Source organism: Harpia harpyja, chromosome 6 (assembly GCF_026419915.1).
Source record: "Harpia harpyja isolate bHarHar1 chromosome 6, bHarHar1 primary haplotype, whole genome shotgun sequence".
Taxonomy (NCBI): Eukaryota; Metazoa; Chordata; class Aves; order Accipitriformes; family Accipitridae; genus Harpia; species Harpia harpyja.
This window is the reverse complement of record NC_068945.1, coordinates 8,334,338-8,361,540: the sequence shown is the minus strand read 5'-3', so window position 1 is coordinate 8,361,540 and position 27,203 is coordinate 8,334,338. Positions and strand designations below refer to the sequence as shown.

At 39.6% G+C, this 27,203-nt stretch overlaps 1 protein-coding gene across 5 annotated transcripts in view; it reads left to right on the top strand.

Moving 5' to 3' along the window:
* The window catches only part of RIMKLB (ribosomal modification protein rimK like family member B), a 50,159-nt gene extending 25,001 nt beyond the window's left edge, over window positions 1-25,158 (top strand). For 4 of the 5 annotated variants that reach the window (XM_052790126.1, XM_052790125.1, XM_052790124.1 and 1 more), the window contains 4 exons: window positions 15,636-15,866; window positions 17,768-17,854; window positions 20,806-21,009; window positions 22,460-25,158. In XM_052790126.1, the coding sequence (XP_052646086.1) occupies window positions 15,636-15,866; window positions 17,768-17,854; window positions 20,806-21,009; window positions 22,460-22,923 (986 nt within the window). In that variant the 3' untranslated portion in view covers window positions 22,924-25,158. The remainder of the gene's footprint in view (window positions 1-15,635; window positions 15,867-17,767; window positions 17,855-20,805; window positions 21,010-22,459) is intronic. The other variant, XM_052790127.1, reaches the window with a different exon arrangement.
* Window positions 25,159-27,203: the final 2,045 nt, after the last annotated feature.

The window sequence follows — 27,203 nt, the reverse complement described above, 5'->3', positions numbered from 1 at the left end:
GGGCTAGCATAGTGACCATAGAGTTGTAAATGCAGGAAGAAAAACACCCCACCTCACTATAGACGATTCTACAGTCTCAAAATGGCACTATCTTGACAATTTAAGCTGTCGAGATCATTGGTGTCATTGCTGTGATCCAGCCTCCTCTGTTGCAGTTGACACCTGGATTGATCAGGTCCTACAGTGAGCTGGTTCAGCTTGCGATACCGGCAGAAAACGAATTCCACAAAAGAACAGAATAGCTTCCTGCTGGTGTAGGAAGCTTACCTGCTTACTGGTGGGTCTGTTGAGCACTATTATGAGTGATAGGGAGTGGGTGTTACTACATGCCACTGTAGGGTTGCATGGGCCTGGAGAGTAGGACTGTTGCAGCAACAGAGTGACTTCAGTTGTCTTCGAACCACAACCTTACGTGAGTGTCTTGTCCAACACGGGGATTTCTAAAGAGGCGCTCGTTTCTTCCCCTTTCTTGCTTGGGTCTTCCAAGGTGCATAGCATGCAGTTAAACCTTTTCTTCTAGAATTTTTAATCTTTTTAAATTGTTAGAGGCAGAGTCTAGGACTGAAGATTGAATGTAAATTACAATTCTGTTACTGAGAAGGGATCAAGAGTGGCATTTGGTAATGAGATTTCTATGATTGTGTTGCTGTAAAGTGGAAGAACTTGAAGAAAAATGTAATCTGCAAATGTTTAAAGGAGATTCTTAGAGGAATCTGTGGAGGAGTGAGATAAATGAACGAAGGAGACTTGTCATACCTGATGCTGGTAAAAAAGCTTCCGTTTCCTATCTCTGCTGTTGATTCGTTTGTGGCGAGATCAGTAGCCCCTTAGTGCTTTTTGTTTCTTTGTAAATTGGGCAGATGCTTGTTTCAGAAAAGACAAGACAAAGACAGCTTTAGACCTTGCACTGCAGAGTAAGTGCATATAAAGATAGTTATCAATTTGTAGGGAGTGGTAAACTCAGGGCTACATTTACAATCTAGAGATTAGTGGTAAGATAGCTAATCTCTTCAATGTGTTGCCTTCAAAGGTCAAAACAAGCTGACAGTGGGGGGATGTCCCTTCTGCTTGCTTTAGTCTGCTGTCTGTGAGTACAATACTACCACTGCATGATTTTTTCATTTGACTGGTCTGGCTGGAAGGACTGTATACCTGTGTAATTCTGAGGAGCATTTTCTTTTAAGATACTTACAGATTGTGTGGCGTGTCTTAATTAGGGAACATACTAAGCAAATGTCTTAATTAGTTAATATCTTTTTGGCACTAGGTGGAAGCTTCTGCATCCAGAACAGGTGAGAAATAATACTGTGGTGTTGTACTTGTATTTTCATTACAGTAAGGGCATGGAGAACATGTGCAGCTACTGCAGTGTAGTTTTCACCCTCTAAAGCTCGGAAGAGGAAGCAAGTCCAGTGAGTGAGCTTACAGAGGTGTGGGATAAAGGGAATTCTTCCTTCTCTAGCTTTGCTTTGTGTATGGTTTTACATTAATGTCTGTCAAAACTAAGAAATTTTGGGTTATAGCTTTTGGTCTAGAACAATTATTTATTTATTGATTTATTTACTGAGTAGGAAAAAGAGACCTGAAACTGCTGTATAGTGTGTATCTGAGTAAATAAAGTTTTAATCTGACACACCAAAAAAAAAAAAAAAAGGGAGAGATATAGAATCTCCCTGGAGATGGGAGTTGATGTTATCTCTGCAAGCTTTAGAGTCAGTTTTAACCCAAAATTTTCCTGAAATATCACGGTTAAATTCCTTCCTTTAAGACGGACACATTTTTCTCCAAAATAAGTGCCTCCAGTTCATAAATTAAATGCAATTTTGATTAGAAAGTCCTTAGACTGCAATGACAGTTCAAAAGAGTAAGCTGAGGGGGTCCTTCCATTCCCCAGAATTCAGGCTCAGTTAAACATGTTTAGGAACACTTGGAAAGGACAGGTAGTTGGATATTATTTATTAAAAGTGTCTGACAATATAGAAATGCTTCTAGATGTCTTTTCTGTTATGAGAGATAATGAAGGATACATGTCTGTTACAAATTGAAAACTCACCTGGGATGCTTCTCCATTCAGCAGTTTGCTTCAGTAATAGAAGTATGAATTACTGAGATGAAAGAAGGTATTGTTTGGTAGCAGAGAGAGATGAGGTGCATAAGTTATGCATTTTAAAGGTGTTTAGTAGATTTTTGGCATTGCAGGGAAAATTTTAGATTCATCTCAGATGGGAGGAGAACCCTCTGCTATTCTGGGTTGCTTGAATTCTTTCTCTGGTTTCTTTCTGCTTTTGGAAAGACCTTTCCAATTACCAATTTTTTTTTTCCAGGTGTGTCCTCAATTTTTTTCTTCACCTGCTATTTAAAATGAACAGAAATTGGACATTTAAACCATGGGAGAGACTGACTGACTGCTAAGAGGGGAGTCAGTTTGCAGTAATGTTAGTTTATATATATATATTTAGTCTCTAGTCTTGTTCTGTAACATCTAAGACTTGCATTTTAGGATGGGATTGTTCAATGCTTATGTCTTTCTGCATTTGAGGGTGGGGGGATTCCAGAACTTGTTATTTCTAAGGCTCTCAGTGTTGGTGGGCTCTGGATAGATGATACACAAGGACAGCTATCTGCCACAAATGGGTGTTCTGTCAGTTGAGGATGCTTTAGACTTCTAAAACACTGTAAAGCATGCTTATGTGACCCAGGAGTGTTTTGAGATCTCATAGTGGGAGCCATTGTACAAAAATCCTGATGAGATACAAGAGGTCTCACCTACAGCCACATAGAAACTAAAAGATCATGTCTGGATTATAAACAGATGTCTGTTTTTGCTTTTGAAGTGTGGTCTGTGCTGAGCAGTGGTTTTAGGTAAAGGTTTCATCATAAAGCCTTGCTAAATTTAAAGCTCCTGGCTTCCAAAATGGGGAGCCTTTGTCTCCCTCTGTCACCCCTGTTCCCAGTGATGCCATAATTTCTTCCTTGTGCAGGCACTTCCACTCATCTGCTAATCACAGGCTAATTAAGTTTGCTAAAAAACCTAACCTGTTTCCACCTGTCAATTTTCTGACATTCAGGTTGGTTGAAGTGGCCAGTGGTGCAAGCATGTGGGTACCAGAGCTGGCTCTAAGTGCAAGAAGTAGGGAGATGAGTATAGGAATATCTTCTTTTGATGACAGAGCATGTTCCTCTTGTTATGTTTGCTGTGTGTTCACTTTTCTCTTATCTTAGCTCTGGCTACTGCTGAGTCTCTGTAACTCATGGGTGTTTGGTTGGGTTAGGACCCTGCTGCTTTTGTCAACTAAAGCAGGCAGATAAGCAGGAGAGAGGTAAATAGGGGGGAAGAGGACAGCTTTTATTTCAGATCTCAGGTTAATGATTCTTTTAAGTTTCTTTACTACATACTAAGTTTTGCAGGGTCTATTCCAGTCACATCTCTGTTTTATAGATATGTAACTTTCCCTTTCTTTCTCATCCCTGCTTTTTTCTTAGACCTGGTTCACGCTGCCTTTGACATATTAGTATGATGTTTGCTTTTCGTTTGGGAGTGCTAATCTGTGTTTTCAGCGTATTCACAGATTGTTAAAACACTGAGTTTCTGAGACCATTACAATTGTGTACAAAGTATTTATCATAAATATTAACTTTGAAATGGTTTTGGTACCATTTTGAAATGGTACAATTTTCAGTGCGTGTTTAGGGTTTTTCCTGCTTGTCGGTACGAGACATGAGAGACGCATCAACACATCTTCGGTTCACGCAATGTTCAGTTGTCAGGATAGCATATTAATTTGATATTCACATTCACTGCAGATTATCTGAATATCTTTTTAAACTGATGATGTTATTTAAAAACCATAATGTAAAAGACAAAACATAATCTAAAGGAAGTAGTACAGAGTCCTCTGTAAATAAATAAATAAAATCTTTAAATGTAGGACTGTATTCCTGACTATTCTCACAGCTTTCTGTTATAGTTTCTGAAAAGTCTTGTTCAGTGGTATCCTGCTCTGCACGATATGTATTCTCGGTAGATACAGACAGATCTCAATTGTCACACTGGTTCCACACTTGGCTCAAACTTTTTTTTATGGCTATGTAACAAATGAAACTTAGAAATTGCTCTGGGGTAAAAAAGGAAGTGTTGCTGGTTTGGTATTAATTCAGAGTAACTGCCTTATCTGATTCACTTTACAGCTGCTTGAGCATTGCTGCTAGCACAAAAGAAGGAGCAGTGTGAGGAGACAGAGTGTGAGTACTAGGAGCAGAATAGGACCACTTTTTTGAATGCCAGTGCAAACTCGGGTCTTACGACTCCACAGCTACAGTATTAAGTGAAAAACACAGCTACAGTATTAAGTGAAAAACACAATAAAATGCTTCCTAACATAAATGCAGACTGTTGCTGAAAGAAATGGTCCTGTTGTCCCCTGACTGAATTCGTGAGCTGAGTTAGCTAGTTATCAAATGCAAAAATAATCACTGGTTTTCTTTTTCTGCTCCCCCCCCCGCCCCGAGCAACAAGCTGATCTGACTTCCTGTATGGTTGTATGATCTCTAGGTCTGATGCAAGGTGAGAATTGGGAGTATGGGGGTAGAGGAGATGAGGTGACTGCTTTTTGCTGCAGCATGCAGTTGAACGAGGTTAAATTACACGTGAAACTGTGTATTTTATTTGAACAGTTCTCTTTTCTGGAGTCTTATCCATGTTTTATGAGGTCTCCCTACATAGAAAGTTTTCTGTTATCTTTAGGGAAGACTGATATCTTACAGCATGTTCTAGACATTCTTGGAGAAACTGCATTAACCCCCCCCCAATCCATCAGCATTTCTTTGTACTGTTTTTGAGCAGGTGAGGTTACTGAAGCTATAGCACAGCATTTTCCACTCCCATGATCTACAGAGTCAGACTTCGAATCCGTATGTTAGCACTGAAACAGTCTCGCTACTACTGATGTGCAAGCTTTTCCTGATTGTGGATACTACTGTTAACAGTCTGTGTTACTGTCAAACTTGGGAATTGTAATCAGGCATCAAAAAGGCATTCCTTGTTTTATTAAATATTATGGTCTTAATATATTAAAGGAATGACGCAAACCCTTTCTCTTAGCAAACTTTTGAGCTTAAAATTTGGAATTACTTCACAGCATTTAACACCATTAATCACTGGGGAGAGCAACACAAGAAGCTGATAAAGCAAATAGCAAAAGTGCTGACTTAGAACCTCTTTTAAATTCCTTTTGAGAGCTTCTTTTCGTATAGTTTCTTAAATGTTGCTTTTCCCCGTTACCTTTTTGTATTTTGCATTTGTCATTTTCTTTTCTTCCGGCCAAGATTTTTTTCCTTCCTTTTAGAGAAGAAGCTAATAGCTGAAAGATAATAAAAGACACTAAATGCTTTCGGGTTTTTCTATTTTTTTCTTGCTAAGGTTAGACTGTCCTGTTTTTTTCTGTTTTGGACTGAGATTCCTTCAAGAAAGCAAAAGTTACTTTAAGCATGCTGCAACAAGCTTGGTAGTAGCAGTGGCTGATGAACTTGTTGTTGCTAGTCCAAATAATAATCTCTAAAATCCTGGTCTGTTTCAGAAGTCATCTGAAAGATATTAAGATGACACTGACACTGAAAGAAGTAGAGGAAAGCCTTCACTATTATCCTTACTTACATGTTTTTGCTTCTGTGCTGCCTTCTCTTTCCTGTGGATTCAGGTCATCGTGTAGGTGTGCAAATACTTTTGCAGGTAAAGTGGAGAGGCATCGTGGGATTTGGAAGCAGCAGCTGCAGTAGCAAAAGAGCAGGACTGTTTCTTTCGGTGGTAGCGCTGACTTCTGCTGATTTATAGTGTTTGTGTCTGAGGGTGGTGGTTTGTTAGGTGTTACAACTGATTGGACTTGCACTGCCCAAAAGGCAGTCTTACTCCTCACCTCTCCTTCTCTGTGCATACCCACCCTTTGCTCTTGCAGGATGGGATCTGGTTAACTGAGGTCTTGCCTCACAAAACGTAAGTAACTGAGTAAAGTAACTGAGCGCAAAAAACCCTGAATGGTGCTCTGCAAATGTAGCTATCTGACCTGACTCACTGAGAGGGTGAGACGAGTGCCAGAAATGGAGCAAAGGACAGTGGAACTGTATGGTCAGAACAGGGCAGTATGAACACCTCCTTCGGCTTCAGTGGTAAGTTTGTTCTCTAGGCTATCTGGTGAAACCTCACTCCAAAGTTAGTTTCACTTTTTTTTGGCTTATGCTGATTTAATATGTTTCTATTACTCAAAGAGGCAGTGGTGTTCTCCCTCTCATCATGCCTTATTTGTTTTTTCACAGTGTTGATACTAACAACTGCAAAGCTATGGTAAGCTGAAAACTTAATACTGCCCCTCCCTCCCCCAAATTGGCTTCCTCTTGGTCACCAACATCTGGACAAAGGAGAGATGATGGGAGCACAGTGCTGGTAGTGTGGTAAAAGACAAGATTGTCCTTACGTATGTCAGCTCTAGCTTAGATCAGCTTAAACTGATAATGAAACCCAAGGTTTTTTGGTTTTTATATGTAAAAACAAGAAAAAGTATTTCTAGTGTAGTTGCTAGAAATAAATTTTAAAGGCATATAGTGAGCGAGGGCAGGATACATAAATCCTGTTATTGAGCCTGAGCTTTCTCTTAATACGAAGAGTCATTTATATTCCTTGAGAGCTTTGTTGGGAAATCTAATAGACAAAAGATAATCTAATCACTGCAGTGGCTACATATAGCATGTGTACATGCATATACTTGTATAAGAATTGGGGGACCTTTTTGCAACATTCAAGTCAAAACCATCTCCTTTGCACTCAGTCATTAACTTGAGCTATGAGAGACTTCCCTTTGTTATAATTCAGATAATTTAGAACTTTGATCAACAGCTACACTTCATTTTTTATTTCAGTAAATTTAAATGGATCTCAGCCTGAACATTTTATCTTTGAGTTTATGCTATGGAAAATATTTAAAATTCTTCTAACTTTGCCCAGCAGCAAATTAGAAAAGCAGATGTGTGATGAGACCTTCGAATAAACTCGGTGGGAAAAGCAGAAATTGACTTTCAAGGTGTTTGAAATCACATCTTTTCCAACACTGTTTTGTTTAATGAATCTTTTGATTCTGCTTTTGTGGCGTTTTTCTTCACAGTTTTTTTCACAATGCTCCATTTAAAATGCATCTTAACAGTTAATATCACTAAAGCATCCATGTTTGGGAATAGGGCTAAAATACTGTGTATTTCTTTCTATACTTGTTTGGATGCCTTTTAAGTAGTCTCTGGAAATGTATTTTTTTGTTAGTGATGCGGTTTCTTAATTGTGTGAGTTTTTATATAGATACAATAATGGTAGCTAAGGTTTTAACATTATTTCAGTATAGTTTCCATGTTTATATACCTACCATAAAAGCAATTCTCAGAGCAAGATGGTGGTCTAGAATTAATTTGTGTTTATTTACCTTTTACATACTTTTTCATATTTGGGTCCATTCACATCACATTTATGCATGATTCTAAAGAAGTGCTTGTGGTTTGGGATTATAAGCAAACAATTTATTGTGACTAGAAATGTAGCTCAGAAACACAGATCTAGCCATCATCACTCTGCTTAGTATTGATTTAGTGAGGTACGCATATAGGCATCTGGTCTGTTTCCCCCTTGTGCCCCAAAAGAACCCCTAATCCAGAATGGCCGTAATCAGTTTGAGCATCATTGTCCTTCCCAAGTTTTCGACCATTTTCAGTAGCCCACGCATTTCTAAGAATGATGCCGTGTTCTTCCTGGGCAAGGGAAGAGATCCCCTGAGTCCAGGAAGGGACATGAAGTAGAGCTGGTTTAACTCGGGTACCTGCTTGCCTTCTGTTTGGAGCTGCAGCAGTGGTCTTTTGTGAAAGTTTTCACAATGCTTGCGTTAGGAATTTATGAATTGAAGCTGAAGCTGCTCCTCTTTATTTCTCTGCTTTCTGTTTCAGAATAGAATGGCGTAGTACTGTTCTAGAGAGATCAGTTTTGTCTCTGCTACGTGTGATTTCATTTGAACTGCTGAGCTATGAAAGTGTATCTTGGCGAGAAAGCCCTTTTGGTTAAGTTTGTGTGGAGGAGGAGATTGAGGTCGTATTAAACCCATAGGGTTAAGTGCCAGAACTTGTTAATTTGGTTTGAAAAATGAGTAAGTAGGATAGAAAGGGAGAGAATATGAACTTAAAACACCCAGCACAGAACTATTGTAGAAATCTTGTTTCTGTGTAGAGTAAAAAAATAGCTTGGTAATACTGGATACCAAAGGGGCTTTTGCATAGCAGTGAAATTTTGGAGAAACTGTGACAACTTAGTGTTCAGACTAATAAACTGTGGCTGTGAGGTGGTAGAGTGATGCAGAGGAGAAAATGCCCGTGCAACTCCCAAGGGGGAAGTTTAGTTTGGTGTTAGTAAATTGGTGAATTTCTAAAAATTCAGCGCTTAGCTGCTCTTCAAAGGTTAAGTTCTAGTTTAAATAAATTTGTGTTTTAAGTGCTGTATTTTACTACCTATCACCCAATTTGTGGGCATTTATGTTGCTTACATTTGTTTTATAAGATAGATATGTAAGGTTAAATCAACATTTTGCAGCAGGCTTTTGAGGTATACAATAGTATTTTGTTAATGTTAATTCTACTTTGTTAATTATTCCTAAATTCTGCCACTCTCTTAGCAGAATGTATGTTTGAAGTATGCTGAGTTTGAAAAATTTTAGAGGTCTAGTTCTGTTTGAGTTTGGTGAGGGAGTGCATGTCTTGTTATTGCCAGTAATCTGCTGTTAAAGTTTGGGCATTTCCCTTTTGTGCTTTAAGATTGCTTTTATGTGGCAATTAGGATGAAACACATTTAATTTTCTGCAAGTAGGCTGTAAGTAATTATTAAACACTTTAGAACTTTAACACAAATATTATGCAGTGTCTTGCGGCTGATGGATGTCGGGAGGATGAATGAACCAAAAATAAGAATGCACTGCTTTGAGAACAGGTGTGAATCTAGGTTTGTAGAAAAAATCAGTGATTTTTGTTAGAACAACTGATAATTGGGAAAAGCAGGTAGCAGAATGTGATGTCCTCAAAATATGAGGAAAGGTTTGTGTGCTGAAAGGCTAGCCTGTTTTTCCCAGCTGAATTAAGTTGAATTCATTATAGCCTGCTTGCTGAGTGACTGTTCATTTGGGAAACGTTAGCAACTCCATGGATGGATGGATGAATAAATTGGTGTAACGAAGTTGAGAGAGCTGGAGACTTTCAGGGTAGCATACAGATCTCCGCGGAAAAATCTCAGTAATATTTTTGGAAATTCTCAGTCCCCGTTAGCTCCTGTTGGGAATGTGATGGGAGCTAGTGTATGTTTGGTGGTTTTGAAAATTTGATTCAAATTTTATTTTTCAAATGCCGCATGCACAATGACCATGCATTATTCCACTCATTTGCTATGCCTGTTAGAAATGTATTCCACATACTGGAGCTGTCTGAATACTGAAACATTTTTTTTCCTGCTTTGTTTTACTTACATGTTTCAGAGCAGTTGGCATTTATTAGGGGTTTTGCCAAAGACAGAGGCAGTCACTGAAGTTAGATTCTTCTGAGAAGTGGCTGCTTATGGCAGCTGGGGCCGCAGAGGCAAGGATGCCTTTTGTAGCTATCCATGCTCCACAAGGAATAATTAAACTTTGTTGTCACGTTTGGGCACTTCTTATAGTCACACAGTTCTCAGATAAATTCTGTAAAATGTGTATGTTTGGAAATCAGTTTGAAAGAAGAAGGCTTAATGACTAGAATGTTTCATGTTGCTGGATTCATGGCAGCGCTGAACAGGGAACATCTGCAAACCCACCTTTTGTACATCATTCCTGCTCTTTTGATCCATTTGATCAGAAATGTGATATGGTAGGAATGAACTTCCACGGGTAGCAAGACAATTATCAGTTGCCTTCAGGCATGGATTGAAAGGCTTGGTGTTTTTCATCATGGAAACCTGTTTACTGATTTAGGTTTTTCTAATGTACATATAGAAGTAAAAGTAAATGTAGTAATTCTCCCTGAGAAAGTTTCTTCTTCATTACTCTTATGTCAATGTCCGTTCGGTTTCTTCCCCAGGCCATAGCTTCTGACATTTCCACCTACCTTAGTCTTTTCATCTATCATAGTCTATCAGTTAATACTGATAATTGAAATTGCATAAAAATAGAAGCTTGATGTCAGTAATTTGATTTACATGTAAGCCTACCCAGGTCTCCTTCTGCTTGTGTATTAAATACTTCAAGCATTTAGCTCTGTGTCATACTATTTTATTGAAGAAGTTGGCTATGGTTCTTACGGTTACAGACTGTACTTGAAGACTTGAATTTGACTCCTAAGTTCTTTGTGGTCTTGGTGACTCAGGTTGCTTTTTTTGACTGTTATCCAAAGTTATAATTTGGAATGAAAATACTTTTATCAATTTATTTGATAGTGCTGGGATTTATTTTTCGTTAAAAATGCCTAATGTTTGCTATAATGAGAGCTATAAAAGCTCTGTAATTATTTTTGATGTCATTGCAAATCTTTGAGGTTTGAGACCTATCTCCTGAAACCATGTTCCTTCTGTGAAAACATTTGCATTGTTTCAGCTGAAAGGACAATTGTTCATAACATGCGAACTGGACATGAGATATTGCTTTGCAGTAGCTGTTACTCTGCTGATGAACTGATTCTTGTAGAGATTGGAAGGGATTTGTGTAGAGTGCAAACTGAACAGAATGAGTTTAAAAAATGTCTAGCAATTTAAAATGCTGCTTGGGTGCTGTGGTTTAACCCCAGCTGGCAACTAAGCATTGCACAGCCACTTGCTCACTCCCCCACCACCCAGTGGGATGGGGGAAAGAATTGAAAAAAAAGTAAAACTTGTGGGTTGAGATAAGAACAGTTTAATAGGACAGAAAGGAAGAAAATAATAATGGTCATAAATTGACAATAATAATAGTAAAAGAATTATAATATACAAAACCAGTGATGAACAAAGCAGTTGCTCACTACTCGCCAACTAATGCCCAGTTAATTCCTGAGCAGCGACCCCTCCCAGCCCCATTCCCCCCAGTTTATATACTGGGCATGACATCACACAGTATGGAACGTCCCTCTGGCCAGTTTGGGTCAGCTGCCCTGGCTGTGTCCCCTCCCAACTTCTTGTGCCCCTCCATCCTTCTTGCTAGGCAGGAGAAGCTGAAAAATCCTTGGCTTAGTCTAAACATTACTTAGCAACAACTGAAAACATCAGTGTGTCATCAACATTCTTCTCATACTGAACCCAAAACATAGCACTGTACCAGCTACTAGGAAGAAAATTAACTCTATCCCAGCCAAAACCAGGACAGGTGTGAATTAAGATGTTCAGAAGCCACAGAATGCCATCATCGCAGAAGTGCTTCTTAGAGTTGCTAAAGCACAAGAAAGTAGGATCACTGGGTAGATGAAGCACCAATGCTTATGGATTGTAACAGGTTTGAGGCTGCAGTTTAAGAATTTACGTGTTCTGGCTGTGGATGTGATTGACTTGCAGAAGTGTGTTTGGCTTGCAAGCTTTATGGGGTATTGTTACAATGCCTGTGTTTGGGCACTTAGCTTGTCCCAGTTGTGTAGTGAGATCCATTATTGTAGAATACCTTTACTGATCCTTAAGGTTAAGCATTTGCCTTGTGTTTTGCTGTAGGGTGGGAACAAGCAAATAGTCAGCTTAGGAGTCTTAGCTGACAGGCAGCAACTTGTTAAGTCATGGTAACTGTTTCATTTGTATGTCTGTATTTTGAGGCATTTCATTTGGAATGTGTGCCACCTAAATGATAACCCGCTTAAGAGGTAGGCTTTTTGTGATTGTGAGATAAATTTGTCATAGGGAAGAAGACAGAAGGTACTAAAAAATCCCCACATGTATGAATGAGGGCTGGGAAGTTCCAGAATTTTGTGTTGTTTCTGAAGTATGTGTATCCACCCTAAAATTGTACTAAATCAGGTTGTTGAGAGGCAACTGTCATCCTGAGTATCTTGCTATGCAAATAGGCTCTGCCATGTTAGGTATTACTGTCTCAAGAACTTTCTTAGGGTAGAGATACATGTCTTCTGATCTCACTGGTAGCAGCAGTAGAAGTTTCTGCCTCTTTCTTCCATCTTCACTAGTGTTTAATGCTGCGTCCGTTTTCTGTGGACTTCACAGGTTCATGTGATGGCTTCTATCTGTTTAGGTCAAAATAAGCCTTTTTAGCAGAGACCAGCTACTTTGTACTTCAAGCTCACCTGCTGTTCTTTGGGAATGACAAGCAGCAGGACCAGTTGGGCCAGCTGATGAGGAATCATGCATTTACCCACTCAGTTCTATCATGTGCTGCTTTGAGCTATCTTGAGGCTTTTCGGCTTTATTTGAGGGATGTGATGTAACTGGTCAAGTTCATTCCCAAATGATTACAGCTCACATTGCAAAAACTCCTTTTGCACTTTCATCTGAATACTGTGATGGTTGCTGTATAATGTTAAAAAGTCTACCATGTTCTTTTTGGAGAGTTTCATCTTGCAGAGGAAGAACAAAGAAAGCTAGTACTGAGTGAAAGAACAGGTCTTGTTCAAGTGCAGGATTTACATCTATTTTTATAGTGTGATATTCTAACTCAGGAGTCTATCTCATGGGGCCAAAGAATACCCAAAAGTTTTATGGTAACCTAAGAAATTGTTCCCCAGGCGCTGGTAAAATGGTTGTTCTATGTTGGTAAAGTTAGTGTAGTATTAGAGAACATGAAATCTCCCTTTCCTGGCTGTCAGTATTGGTATTTCAGAGGACTGTATAGCTGTCTCTTTGCCGTGTGTGCAATGTCATGGGCATCTATTGAGAAAGCCAACAAATGGACCAACTTGTTGTCAAGGTAATTCTGTATGATTTGAACATCTGCCTTCTGCGTGTTTGTGAGGTCGGTTCATTGTCCACAGGCAACTGTGACTGTACCTCACTACTACTGTTCTGGGACCAGGATGGTACTGTTACTGTGGAAGAAAGAGAATTCATTCATCTCCATTTTCAAAAAAAGTTTAATTACCTCTTAACCATTCTTTAAGTAACATCTCTGTAACATCTCTTTTTTTCCTTCCTCCTTCTTTGCATTCACGAATTGGTTCTTTGGAAAAGAAATTAATTGTATGCATTAATATCTTCTGTGTTACTGCTTTCAGCACATCGTAGTGAATAAATAATATTTTATCAGCCCACTCGGCAATAATGACCATTAACCTGATTGTTAACTGCTGGGTCTCAGATGGAATGCTGAATACAAGCTTGTTCCAAAATGGCAGAATCTGGCTCTCCTTTTTACTGTAATGAAGCTGCTTCTGTTTGCAGTGCTGTGTTGCTGGGAGACTGCAGCTAATTTTTATGGCGCATGTCAGTAGTAGTGATTCAAATTATACATTTCATTGAGTAGCTTTTCTCTTTGTTTGTAAACTGCCTTTTATGAGGGGAGAGAATTTTTTTTTGTTCTGGGGAGAACACTATCCAGACCAGAGAAAATGATTGAATCTGGAACAAAAGCTCAGATTATTCTGTTGATAACATCATTGTACTTCCAAAGTCACTCCAGGGGGGATGGTGGCCAGGCTGAATTTACACCAGTCTGATGGTCAAGTCTAATGCAGGTATTCAGGAGAATCCCAGGTGAGGCATATACATCTCCTCAAACTGCTGTTTTTCAGGCTCCATGGTGCAAAACTTCAGCATGTGGTGTGACTTTAAAGCAAAACAACAAAATAGACTCTGACAGATCATGAATTAGAAAACTATGTAGTTTTGGTTCACAACAAAGATACAGTGGCAATTTTGGAGCTCCGTAGAAAATGCAGTCCTTTTTAAAATGATTATTACACAGCTTGCATGTGGATCAGGACATGCATGCAATTACAGTGGCAAAAAGTGGGTGTAGTTGAGTGTGCACCTAAACGAGAAAATACATGTGTAAGGTGGAATCTGACTAATAAGTTAAAAATCTTTTGCTTGCTGAATCTGTACTCCTTTTCTGGCTAAAGGAGATGGTAGTCCATTTCCTGATGTTCACATTTTGCTTAGGTTTTTTAGCAGTGTCTTGTTTTTAATCTTGCTTGAGATGCCTCTCTAAAATTGTGCGTGTGTCTGAATCCTGCTTGCTTAAACACGCAAGTCATGTCAGCTGCAATGCGGCAGTGCTTGGTGCTAATGAGGTGAGCAGCCAGAGCACCCGTCTGCTTATGTTTTCTCATCTCTGTACAATTATGGCAATGGGGATTGGAAAAAGGGTTTTGGATTGGATATGGCTCTGTTTTGGCCTTTCCAGAGTGTGGTTCTGTGTACTCCTGAGGACTGGGTGGCATATTTCTACTTCCCTTTTGGGAGTTAGGTGGTTGCTTCATTATATTTAAGGCAAGCTCTAAAATACATCCTGGCTGGGAGAAGAAAAGGGGAAGTACAGAGAGGGGGACACCCTTCCTTCTTGCCCCCCCTGGCCTTTAATGCATCTTGAAATGAAATATATTGCTTGGTAGTATGTGTCTTCACGTTGAGTAGATGCAAGTCTGTATTTGAAAAGTAAAATCTTTGGAATAGAACTAATCGGGTAATTAATTTGGGCTAGTTCTGAATAGTTACAGCTGGCTTTTCATAGGCACAGAAATGCAGATGCACTGTGATTTCTCAGCTCACCTTCTTTCTTTTTAACCCTTAAGGTGCTGACAACAGTGTGAGCTGTGTATTTTACACTGAAGTCAGAAAGCTTTACTTTGAACATAAGGCAAATAAAGTGAATATCAAATCCTATTTGTCTTTTCCCATCCTCAGATGCCAGGCTGTCTTCATCAAGCTTGATGCCTTCCCGTCCAATCCTATCGTATTCCCATTCCTGCAGCCTGTCTTTCAGTGTTTCTTTTTCAGAGACATAGTCTGTAAAACTATAGGTCATGATTAATACATTGGTCTTGGTGGCAAAGCTGGCTTTCCTTCTAGTTCCTGCCTTAATGTCATGGGGTGCTGCCCTGTTAGCTGATAAAGTTATTTCTGAGTACTTACTTAGTATAAATCAGATTGTTGAAATTATCTGTGTTAAAAATATTGCAGCTTTTTGTTTTGTTTTGTTTTTTAAGGGTCATATCTAATCTCTGTTACTTTGGCAGTATGTTGTGTAACGTGGTACCACAAACAGAGGGATCAATACAGTTGGAATGGGGAAAGGTATGAACTGTATCATGTAGGCAAGAACCAGCAGTGTGAGGCAGGAACCTCCTGAGCTATTGATACTGCTGATGTGAATGTAGTGTGCAGCTAACACCCATAGAAAAGATGATGTGTCAACCTATAAAAAAATTCCTTCACCTTAGGAAGGAGGCCAAGATTCTGTGCCCTAATACAGTCTGTCCTTTGCCTAGTCCTAGTTTTAAGTGGGTTAAGAGTGACATGTATGAAACAGCACAACTGATGAGATGCATTTTAGGGAGAGTTGTGCTGTTTTAATGCTCACTGTTGAAGTCTGGTATCTCTGTTGTGATCACATATTGTGCAGTATTTCTTTGCCTGTTTACCTTCTCCTGAAGACCTTGTAGTTGATTGGGGTGTTTTTCTCTTCCTTCTTTAGGTCTCCGGGTGAATGGGGAGCTCATTACTGCTTACCCGCAAGTGGTAGTTGTGCGTGTACCAACACCTTGGGTCCAGAGTGACAGCGATATCACAGTCCTTCGCCACTTAGAGAAGATGGGCTGTCGATTGATGAATCGTCCCCAAGCCATCCTCAACTGTGTCAACAAGTTCTGGACATTTCAAGAACTTGCTGGTCATGGTGTGCCTCTTCCAGACACTTTTTCATATGGTAAGGCTTTTGGATCAAAAGGATAGCATAGTTACCTACCATAATGTATGCTTTTGCAGTGCAGAAGAGATGAGTCAAGTTTTGGAAATCCACAAAATTAAATAGCATGAGGCTAGTTCCACAGATAAGTGTTCAGTAACCAGGAAAGGAAATTAAAGTCACAGCACTCAGATTCTATTTTTGGTGTTTTTGGCTTTGTTTATTAGCTGTGATGCTCTGGGAAGAGTACTTTAACTGTACCTCAGCCTCCCAAGCAACTAATTTTGGCTTAAACCACTTTGAACTATTTTTTTCCAATTGCCCGCAACAGCAGCCAACAACTTGGGCAACTAAATGTCACAGGATACTATAAAGATCTAGACTTTGGTAAAACCTGAAAGTAGGTTAAACTTTTATGTGAATAAAAATATCTGCGAATATATTAGTTATGAAAGGACAGAAAGAGTACAAGCCCTTGTGTTCAACTTTTAACAATTGTTTAGGTTTTGTTTCCCACCAGAGAAGTTAGTTATTAATGTTTCTTGTGCCTGCCTCTGGAGTCTGTGGTTCCTGACAAGAGTGCTAGATTAGAGGAACCATTTGCCTGAGCTACCCTGATGCTATTTCTGTTTTTAATTACAATATATTAAAGAATTGAAGATATCCTTCTTGGGAAATACCAGTGCTTTCCTCCCCTTTGTGTGGTTGCAGCAATAGGCTTTTTGTAATGGGAACTTGACAAAAACACAAACAACTTGATAAAAACACAAACATGGGTTTCCATCAATTACTATGAATTACTATTTCCCATCAATTACTTTGAAAACACATTTGAGAAGAAACATACCCTTTCTTTATAGATGTGGTTGTTCTAGCTCTTTGAGAAAGGAATGAGTTTTTAATTTTTTGGGGGGGAAGGGGAGACCACGAATGATGGGGTAATTGCAGAACATCTCTGTTCATAACTCCCTACCACTTCTTTTAATGCCTGCTTCTGGAATTTGACAGAAGCATGACCTTTTTATTTTTTTAACACAAGTATCAAGTTATCAGTGAGAGCTGGCTTTGCCAAGAAAAACAGGATGTGCTGAATGACATGTTATTCCATGACACGCATTAAAATCCATGGCAGGGTAGTGATGGCTGCTGCTGGCTTTGTGACCAGTGTCTTGGCTTGACTTCCGCGCTTTACTGCCCATGCTGTTAGAGGAGTCTCATCCCTTTTGTCTGCTGACTTTCTCTTCTGTATTTCTTGTACTGTGGTCAGCCTTCTGTGAATTGAACTGAACTCAAATAACCTCGACGTATCAACCGTAATCATGTGAATGGTAGTTAAAAGCTACTCTCTAAGGTCCTTACAGATGCAAGGAGACGAAAAGGTTGAAGTACTACTTCAGGAAATAGGGAGAATGAGATGCAGGAGACTTAAGCCTTGGAAATGGGGGAGGTGGAGTGACAAGATTTGGGTTGTTGCTGCTGTCTGGATTATGCCTTGTCTTTGTATTCCATGTTGCTTTCCTGGTTAGTAGTTTGGATGGAACTGTTACTGGTGTTACATCTGTGCTATTTTCCTGCTAGACACTTGAAAAGGTGGGAGTTGATAAAGTAAAATGGATAAAATGGAATGAGATGGTAGAATCGGGGCATTCAGATTTGGAAGATTGGATTGAGCCTTTTGGGGTTGTGATCAAGAGGCCTTTGTCAACTTGTGTCTTCCATTTCAAAGGAAGTAGGAGTTAGTATCCCACAGATCACAAACACCTCCAAACTCTGATCATGCTCCATGACCAAGTTCCTCTTAACTGATAGTTTTTTCTGCATTATCTAAGCTGTAGGGGTGGGAGGAATGTGTGGCAATTACATCCCCAATTTGGCCACACCAGATGGGTGGCACATAATGTTGTTGGTTTTCTTTTTGCCAGGTGGTCATGAGAATTTTGCCAAAATGATTGATGAGGCGGAAGTGCTGGAGTTCCCTATGGTGGTGAAGAACACGCGGGGTCACCGAGGTGGGTGTGAGGTCAGGGGTGAGGGCAAGGAGTATTCTGAGCAGCACTCTTTAAAGATTTTGTCTCGTCAAGGGATGATAGTTAAGAAGGTCTTCTATTAGGTGTTGGACTTCTTTGCGGTACATCTGAATTCTACCATCCTTCGACTTCTGAATGTTGAGTAGGCTGCAACAATGGGAAGCAGTTTTAGTAGAATCTAGTCTTGCAATAGCAGGGGGGATAGGGATTCAAAATTGTGGTGCATTGGTGACTTCTGTGAGGAAAACTTTGAACTGGAATAATGGAAGTTCTGGCCTTAAGCAAGTAGAGAGAAGCCTATGTGGATTTTAGGGATGTTTCTAAATAGGCATAAGAAATGAAATCTTAGTTAATTCAGTCTTAATTTGACGTTTTTTCTACTTGACTTTGTCTGTAATTAGGATTCTGATTTAAATAAAATCTCATGTATTGTTTGTCAAATGATCTCTTTTTCAGAAAAAGATCTCTGACAGTGCTGGTGATAATACAGCAGGTTCAGATTAAATTGTTCTGTTATCAGTCTTTTGTTTTAAGTGTTGAATATGAAACCATACATCAATTTCGTTTAATGTTTGATAGTGATCTACTAAAGGAAACCAGGTTTAAAATTCATTTCAGAGGTTATTTGCACAGGAGGTTGCAGTGTTTTTAATTTACTTTAAAACCAATTTAATAAATACTAGAAGTAAAAAGAGACTGAAACCGAAGTTTAAGCACATAAACCAGCAGTTACCTTAAACAAAAGCGTAACAAAAAGACGCCACTTCTTCCTTCTTATTGTCTGTCAGTTTGTTCCCCCTCTGTGCTGCTCTGGTGCATCTCTTCTGCTAGCATGAGTGCTTCTGTAGCCATGTAGTAAATGGATTCAGGAACTGATGTTGAATGAATCTAGTTGGGTTATTTTTACTTGGTTTAATTACTTACATGAATTATCATTTACTTGCACAATGCTTGTGTTGATGTAATGGAAGAGAGCAAAAGGCTGGGGCAGAGGAAGGTTAGACCTGCTTCTGTTGGCAGTAATACCTGTTTATAGGGTTTTAAAGTGCTTGTGGAGGTATGAAGCCAAGCTGGAGTTTGACTTTGCAGCAAGCTGAATTTGACAACCGTGGAGTATCCAAGACAGTGGATTTGACTTGATACTGCCTCTTGTTAAGATCTACTAAATAATTACAGAGTTTGGAGCTATTGACTTTCTTCTCCCTTTTTAGCCAGAATTCATGTAAATCTCCATTTACAAGTTTTACTGTAGAGCACTCTAAATTCCAGGCGTTTTAGGGCAAATTTCTGCACAGTACATACCCTTTCACATTAAGAGAGTTGGGGAAGCTTTCAAATTAATTGAAGAGCAGCCATTTGCAAATGGTATTTAAAAAAAACAACAGGCAAACATGGTCATAGGTACTGGCTGATGAATAAAAGTCATACTCTTCTAGGCCCATTTTCTATGTAGTTTGCTGCTGCAGCAAATGTGCCAATCTTATTTTTTTGCCAAGATGTCATGATGCTGCATAATTACCAAGAACTAAGTAGTTCCCCTGCAAGGCATCATTCTTCCTATCCCATTTTATGAATACAGTAGGATTATTAAGTGCCTGTAGGAGAGCTAAAGTTGGGAATGGGAGAAAGCACATGGAGGTTTTTGCTTTCTTGTCATGATTTTTAAGTTTGCATTCTGATACTGTTTGTGATGAGAACTTCCATGTTCCTTAAGCAGTGTTCTGTGTTACGGAGACCTTAAATCCTGATGAAGCAGAGGCTGCTCCAGTTGGGCTTTGTAGCACTTGGTAGAATTATTCTTCACACGTTATTTCTCCTAGTTCTGCTACTGCTGCATTTCTGTTGCCTTAGTTAAGATAGGCAGTTTATCAATTGATTTTTGTACTCTGTTAGCATTGTAGCAAAACTGAGTGACAATTCTGCCACAAAAAAAATTGTGCAGCCATATTGCAAAACAAATCTAATATGACACATGAAAGAGTCCTTAAGAAAGGGGAAGAGGAGTTGGGAAATGTAGGTAAAGATGGAAAGGGATGCCATCTTGTGAGACTAGAAATGAGGTGGAAAGTGGTAGAGTCTGTTTCAGGAGTGGCTTTCATCAGTATTAGTCAAATTGGAAAAGAACAAAGAAGTCTTTGGTGTGCTCTAGAAATGAAGGGGAATGAAATGACTTGTTTTAGGTTAAAAAAACCAAGTCCTTGAGATGTTTGCTTGCAGAAAAGCTAGTGATTTCTAAAGAGTTTTTTCCAAAATTGTAGTACGTTCCATTCAGTTTGTGTCTTGTGGAATCTTCTGCTAAATTATCTTGCATATTGTGGAGTCTAGTGTTTTCCTCTGAATGTAGTTGTTCCACTGCAAAGCCTCATTCTGGAGTTGTGAGCTCTTGTAAGTACTGGGAAGAGCAGCTCTCAGCAACTTCGCAGCAGAGAGGCAGTTGGTTCTGCAGTGGCACACTAGCGACTTCAGAGTTCTTAGCTGCCTGGTGTTTAACAGTTTCATGTCACTCGTTCCTGTGTGTGAAAGCTGTAGGCTGAGGGTCCAGTCCTCTTGTGCCTGAACAAAACTGTGTTATTAATTAAATGTCTGCTGCTCTTTAAGTATTTCTTCCTTTTCCCCCCTCATTAAGGACTTGTACCAAAAGGAGTTGAAATTACAAGACCACGTCCTTTATCTAAAGCTGTTATCTTTTCTTTTTTTTTTTTTTCACTCTTCATATGCCTCCTCAACTCTGTCAGTACTTGAACACTTAAATGCACTGAAGCAGTGGAACACTGATGTCCACAGAAGAATTTGTAAATGGGTATAAGCTACAGATGGGGCCTGTGAGAACGGGCAGCATACTGGTCAGAGGTTTTACTTCTATGTGCTGAATTATTGACACAGCTCAAATCCATAGCTTCTTCCAATCTTCCGATGTTCTTTTCTTCATACAGGTAAAGCTGTGTTCCTGGCACGAGACAAGCACCATTTGGCAGACCTAAGCCATTTGATTCGTCATGATGCCCCTTACTTATTTCAAAAATACGTTAAAGAGTCCCATGGCAAGGATGTACGTGTCATCGTAGTAGGAGGCCGTGTGGTGGGCACCATGCTCCGCTGCTCAACAGATGGGAGGATGCAGAGTAACTGCTCACTTGGTAGGAAAAATCATTGTTCATAGTTTTGATCAGAATTTTTCAATCCAGTTGAAAAATCACAAACCCAACTGAAGTAAGCTGCAGGTTTTATTTTGTATTAATTGTGCTCACTGTTGGAGGTTTACAGAGGAAACACGAGAGTGAGGATTAAGTGAGATGTGTGTTGAGCAATCATGGAAGGAGAGACAATCTCCGCCCAAAATATTAGATGGATAGGACTGATGAAAAGGAGGGGAAAGTTCTAGGAACACGAACGGAGCAACCGATGTGGTAGTGGCAATGTCATGCTAATGCCGTGTTACCATTCATTTCATCCTGTTAAGAGGAACAGAAAAAGAAGGAAGATGGAAGACGAGACTGAGGGAGGTGGAGGAGACAGTCAGTTGGCAAGAGGGTGGAAGAGAGTGTTAAGGGAGGAAACTGTTGAAGGCAATAAAGAGATGGATTGCATTGTGCAGCTGCTGGGCTGCCTTATGTCTGTCAGGCTCCTGCCTGCAACCCTTTCCCTCAAAGACAGTGTCTGAGAGGAAGAGGAAGAGGAAGATTACTGCATTGATTGTAGAATACTCAGAACTGTGTTTCTGCATAGCTTTGGATGTAGGACAAGCAAGTTTCTGGGGGTAGAAGGAGGAGGGAGGGTTGAGGTTGCCTGGCTGAAGCTGTATGGAACCTGACCAGGGGTGGGATAAAATGTATTCATGTGCAGTACAGTTTTGGTTAGTCAAAATGCCTGAGAGGTTTTAGTTACTACTTGATGCTGAGGAAATACAGCCTGAAAGATTTTTCTGCTAAATGTTTTTTGGTTTGTTATTGTTTGTTTTTTTTAAACTTAAGTGTTGTGATAGATGAAGTCTGAGTCGGTTAATACTTAGACGACAGACTGTGAATGGGACCAGTTGAGGTTCGGACACATATGATCCCTAATTCTTGCTTTAGAGACAGCAACCTATGATAGCAAGCTGAGAGGGACATGAGCAGATGACAATGTCTCAGCCCCCATCCCTCTCTATTATATTTGTTAGAGCTGTAGTCTTGTCAGGAACACTTGCTTTAATTTTGCTGAAAGATTTCTTGTGATAACTTAGAAATATGTACGGAAAGCCTCTGCCTTAGAAGGAACAAGGGTGGTTTGTTAGGTCATCTTTTTAATATCCCAGGATCATAAAAATATATGATATCTTTCTGGACTAAAAAGTCAGCACTTAACTGTTTTTTAAACAAGTCATAATCTTGACCTGGCTTTGGCAGGTCAGAATCTTTTGAAATCCTGCTGTGGCTTCAAGTTCATTAGTAGTCACTGTGGAAAGGAGGTTGCTTTCTGAGTCAGCAGCAATATGCTTGCAAGCTCGCTTTGGAGCTTCCGAACCAAAAAGAACCAACCAGTTGAGAAGGATGTCAGTCACCTGTGACCAGACTACAGACAGCAAGTTTTTTTTTCCACTTTTTCCAGGTGGCGTAGGGATGATGTGCTCACTGAGTGAACAAGGCAAGCAGTTGGCAGTCCAAGTGTCAAACATCCTGGGGATGGACGTGTGTGGCATTGACCTGCTGATGAAGGACGACGGTTCATTCTACGTCTGCGAGGCCAATGCAAATGTAGGTTTCATTGCCTTTGACAAGGCTTGTAATCTAGATGTAGCTGGTATCATAGCGGACTATGCCGCTTCTCTCCTTACCCCCGGTCGCTTGACGCGGCGCATGTCCTTGCTCTCTGTGGTGTCCACGGCAAGCGAGACTAGCGAGCCAGAGCTGGGCCCTCCAGCTAGTGCCGCTGTCGACAATATGAGTGCTAGCTCCAGCTCTGTCGACAGCGACCCTGAGACCACGGAGAGAGAGTTGCTCACCAAGCTCCCGGGGGCTCTATTCAACATGAACCAGCTATTAGCCAATGAGATCAAACTTCTGGTGGAGTGATGCCACATGTAAATAGATGACCAACAGAACTCTCTCTTGTAAATTTTTTTTTTTTTAAACCAACTTGCAATGCTGTTTATCAGAGAAGCTCAGAGGGATGAGGAAAGGGGGGGGGGTATGTGTCAATCAAGAGAGCAAGAGTGAAAGGCACACGTGCTGTGGTTGCTGCCCTTTTTTGCAGAACATAAAATTGTGTTCATTCTTCAGCATCAGTTTTCTAATGAAGATGCTCAGTTCACAGCCTAAGTGGGAATTTTATTTGGATGCTGCTTTGGTCCCCAGACATATTGCAGTTCATGTGTGTTCACAGGCAAGCATTGAAGCATGATTCACACTTGGAAGATTTTCGGAAAGCTGTCTGGCAGCTCTCTAGAAACTTCTGTGAATTACTGCACCAGTTAAGTCTTTTCTACCTCTGTAAGGCTTGATCCTGTAAACTGCCGAGTGCCTCAATTTCTCAACGTGAGTTGAAGGTGTTAAATACCAGGTTTTTAAAGTTCTGGACACCTACTGTTCCTACTGCTGTAGATGGGAGCTGTAAGTTCAGGATCCTTTGAGAGTCACCACTTTCTGACCTTGCAGGATTATGGCCTTTCAAATGATGAGGCTGAGAGAAGTGTCAGTTGACTTAACGTGAGCTTTCTGTACAAATCTGTAATTTGTGCCATCTTGGTATTAATTGGCAGCTTTGTGTCTATATTTCTTTATAAAGTTCTTCTCATTTCAAATCCTAATTTTGGAAGGTATGTAGGGGGATTGGGGATTGGTCATATTCTATTTGTGGCAGAAGTGGCACGTTTTAACTATTTTTTGCATGATTGGAGGAGATAAACAGCACTGTAATGTTTGGTATACAAATGTTTAATCCAATGTGAAAAAGAATTACACTAGTTTAAAGCAAACGTGCATCGACTTGTATTTGTTAGTGTTTTAGTCTTTTTGAGAGAGATCTGCAATGTTAATGTTCCTTTTTCTTTAATACATGCTAGTCCAACACTCCCTTCTCTATGCCTGCATCTTTAACAGTGGCCAAAGTGAAAACACTGCAGATGTATTGTTAAGAAAACACTGAGTTAAAGCCTGTACATTGGTGGGGTGGTGGGTTTTTCTGGGTTTTTTTTGTTTGTTTGTTTTTATTTTTTGCTTTTTTGGGGGGGGAAACGTGGTAAGGTATGGAGGATGGAAAAGTTGGTTAAAAATGATTAAATATCTAGAGGTACTTTATGCTAAAGCTGCAGTTTATACAATACTTACCAGGCTTACTTTTTCCCCACTGAACATAAAAGCTGATGTTGGCAGAAATCCAAAGAGTATAACTGGGGAGAAATACTCAATTCTTAGCTTTGGGAAACATGCAGCAGATTTAAAGAAGAAAAATCAAAAAAAAAAAAAAAAAAGGGAAAAAAGAAGGAAAAAAAAAAAAAAGAGAGCTCAGCCAGAATTAAAAAAAAAAAAAATATATAACCTAGGTCCACAAACAATTAAAAAATTAATCCTGGACCCTTACGTGTGTGTGGTGTGAGTGCACACACTTGTGTGTGTTTGTGTGTGTGCATTTGCTTTGCTTTATTTCTTTTTGGGTTTTGGCTGTTTAGCTCCTAATTTTTTTCCAGGCTGCCTGATTTTCCTTAGTCCTTCTGGCTGTGCATTTTCTCATTAGCCTTGAGCTGTTTTGGAAAACAGATAACCAAAACAGATACTGAGTCCATTTTTCAGTCCCTATCTTCCCCCTTCTTTTCCTCCTCCTCCTTCTCCTCCCTCCCTTTTCATTCCTTTCTCATTCTCTGGGTTCATAAAGCCCTGGAATTATAGAGATATATATATATATAAAAAGATAAGCCTCTTTTTTTAAAAACAAAAAGTAAAACGTTTACAATTGAAAAATAATCTTGTGAAAATAGGGTTTGTTTGGAGGGGGGTTGTGTGTGTGCAATGCTGCTGTTTTCTGGATACTTTAATGGAGCATGTCCCATGTACCCTCTGAAGCTCTGCACTGCCCACCTCTGTGGCCCTTCCTCACCTCTCTGCTGCTCTGCTGTTTTATCTTCACTTGGACCTTAAACACAACTCACGGACACTATGCAGAGAGTCTTCAAGAGGCAATAAACAGAACAGTATTAACCTGCTTTATGGAGGTTTGATCATGCTTCTTTGTACAGTTTGGTTTTTTTATTTTAAAAGGAATGTAATAAAATGGCTTTTTTTTGTAGAATTAAATATTATTATTAAAATCAAGTGAAAGGTTGACTGTTGGTGTTAAGCAGGAGAGTGGACCACCTGGTCCAGCAACAAAAGGAGCTTCAGCAGTAAAGGTATTTTCAAATCTTTCTTCCTGAGCCTTCAAGCGCACAGGTTATACCTGAAGAATATAAAGGTCTTTAACTTCCATGAAGAGTTGCAGAACCACAGAACATGAAAGAAACCTAATTTGATAGTCACTGAGCAGTAAACTGTCTCTTCCAGAGGCTCTTCTCCCCTTGCTTGTTTAAGGGGAATTTGGGTGGTGGTGTGGTTTGGGGTTTTATTTGGGTGGGGTTTTTTTGTTGTTGTTGTTAGTTTGTTTTTTCTTTTTGTTTTTTTACTGGTAGGTGCCTGCACTCTTTGAGAGGCTGATAGTGTCAATCCTTCCCTTTTCAGCTGTGGCACGCATTGAGCACATGTGGAATAACAGCAGGGAGTAAACATGTGCTAGTTGGTATAGTGGGACCTCTGTATTTCTATCACAGGAAATATCTTTTAGAGGAAAGAGCTAGTAACTGAAAATTCTGGACTGAGTTTTGAGTCTCCATAGTACTTTGTGGCTCACAGGAACTTTACATTTCTATCACCCTTTCAGAATGTCCAGGTTACACCTCACAGCAGTAAAATTTGTGAAGTAAACATCAGATTTTTTGAAAGACAAACAGTGGATTGAGAGGTTTACAGTTTGGCTCCTTTGGCATAAGATGCTCCTCTGTGATTGGTGCTTCCATTTGTAGTTTGGAGATAAGTCTATGCATGGTGTTCAGGGAGGGAGACAGGATTTGAAACATCATGTACATTTGTTCGGACACTGCGTATTGATACTGCATGAAAACCTCGGTTGAGGGTTCATTGGTACAAATGGGCACACTTGTCTCGTGTATTACTCCCTACTTATCCATTGCTCCTGAAATAGTGAAATGTATAGAATGGGCTGGGGGTGCGAGGGGAGTGTCTTGTTTTTACTTAAAGGAAAAAAAAGCCAACAAATCTAGCCTGTGGCAACCGGGCAGTGTTTCTCATTGAAGGTGAACTTTACAGACATCAGCTTTATACACTGTATTTCCTTCAGTTCTGTATGGTGAAAAACACATGCTAAACTTTCATACAGTTGCACTACCACTACCTCCGTATGTGGGTTTGGAAGCATGTGCTGAAAAAATGGTCAATGTAGTGCTGGATTACAATAGTACTAATACAGCTAATGGTGATAAAACTATTTTTGTATATTTTTATGTTTGAAAGAGCCAGTTAGAAACTCTTGTTTGCAAGAATAAGTCTTCTGAACTACATCTGATGAAATTTTTTTCTTTGTAACACGGCAGATTTTTTTTCTGTTCAACTTGCCATGTTTATGATGTTGATGTCTTGCTATGTCAATGTACGGATTGTATCTTAAGCCTTGTATTTAATGCTTTAACGTGTTTTATAAAATCTTTTCTTGAAATGTTACAACACCTCATCTGTAACACAATGTCAATGCTTGGTGCATATGTGGACTGTTAACATTTTTGTTCTGAGCTGATGGTCACTCTTGGAGCATTTTCTCCCACTTCGTGTGCTATCTTTCATGTGTGATACTTACTCAGGAAATAACCTTTGGAACATCTGTGTATGTCAGACACAAAGGAGATACTCCTTCAGATATTCTACTGGACTTCAAAATCCAACAAATGAAATGAGTGACGTTTGCTAAATCTTTTCTCTCCCTTGTTGCAAAAATCTGTCAGTTAAATACATAAGGGACCTTAAGGGCTTAGAGAGACTTTGAAAACAAATCGCGTGTACAGTATCTTTCTCATGGCTGACTCTTTTTGAGAAGGTTTATGGGCTTTATGGCTGGTGTGAGACACACGACCCACTCCTGTTCTCTCTATGGAATAGTAGGTGCTCGGACAGGTAACTTCTGTTGTTACTGTCTTTTTTCATTTTTAATTTTTTCACTGTTCTAGGAATTGTTTTAAACTGAACACTGCAGGATTTATAACCAGATGTTTGCTGCCTTTTCCTTTGTTTTATTTCTTTAAATCTTTCTTAAC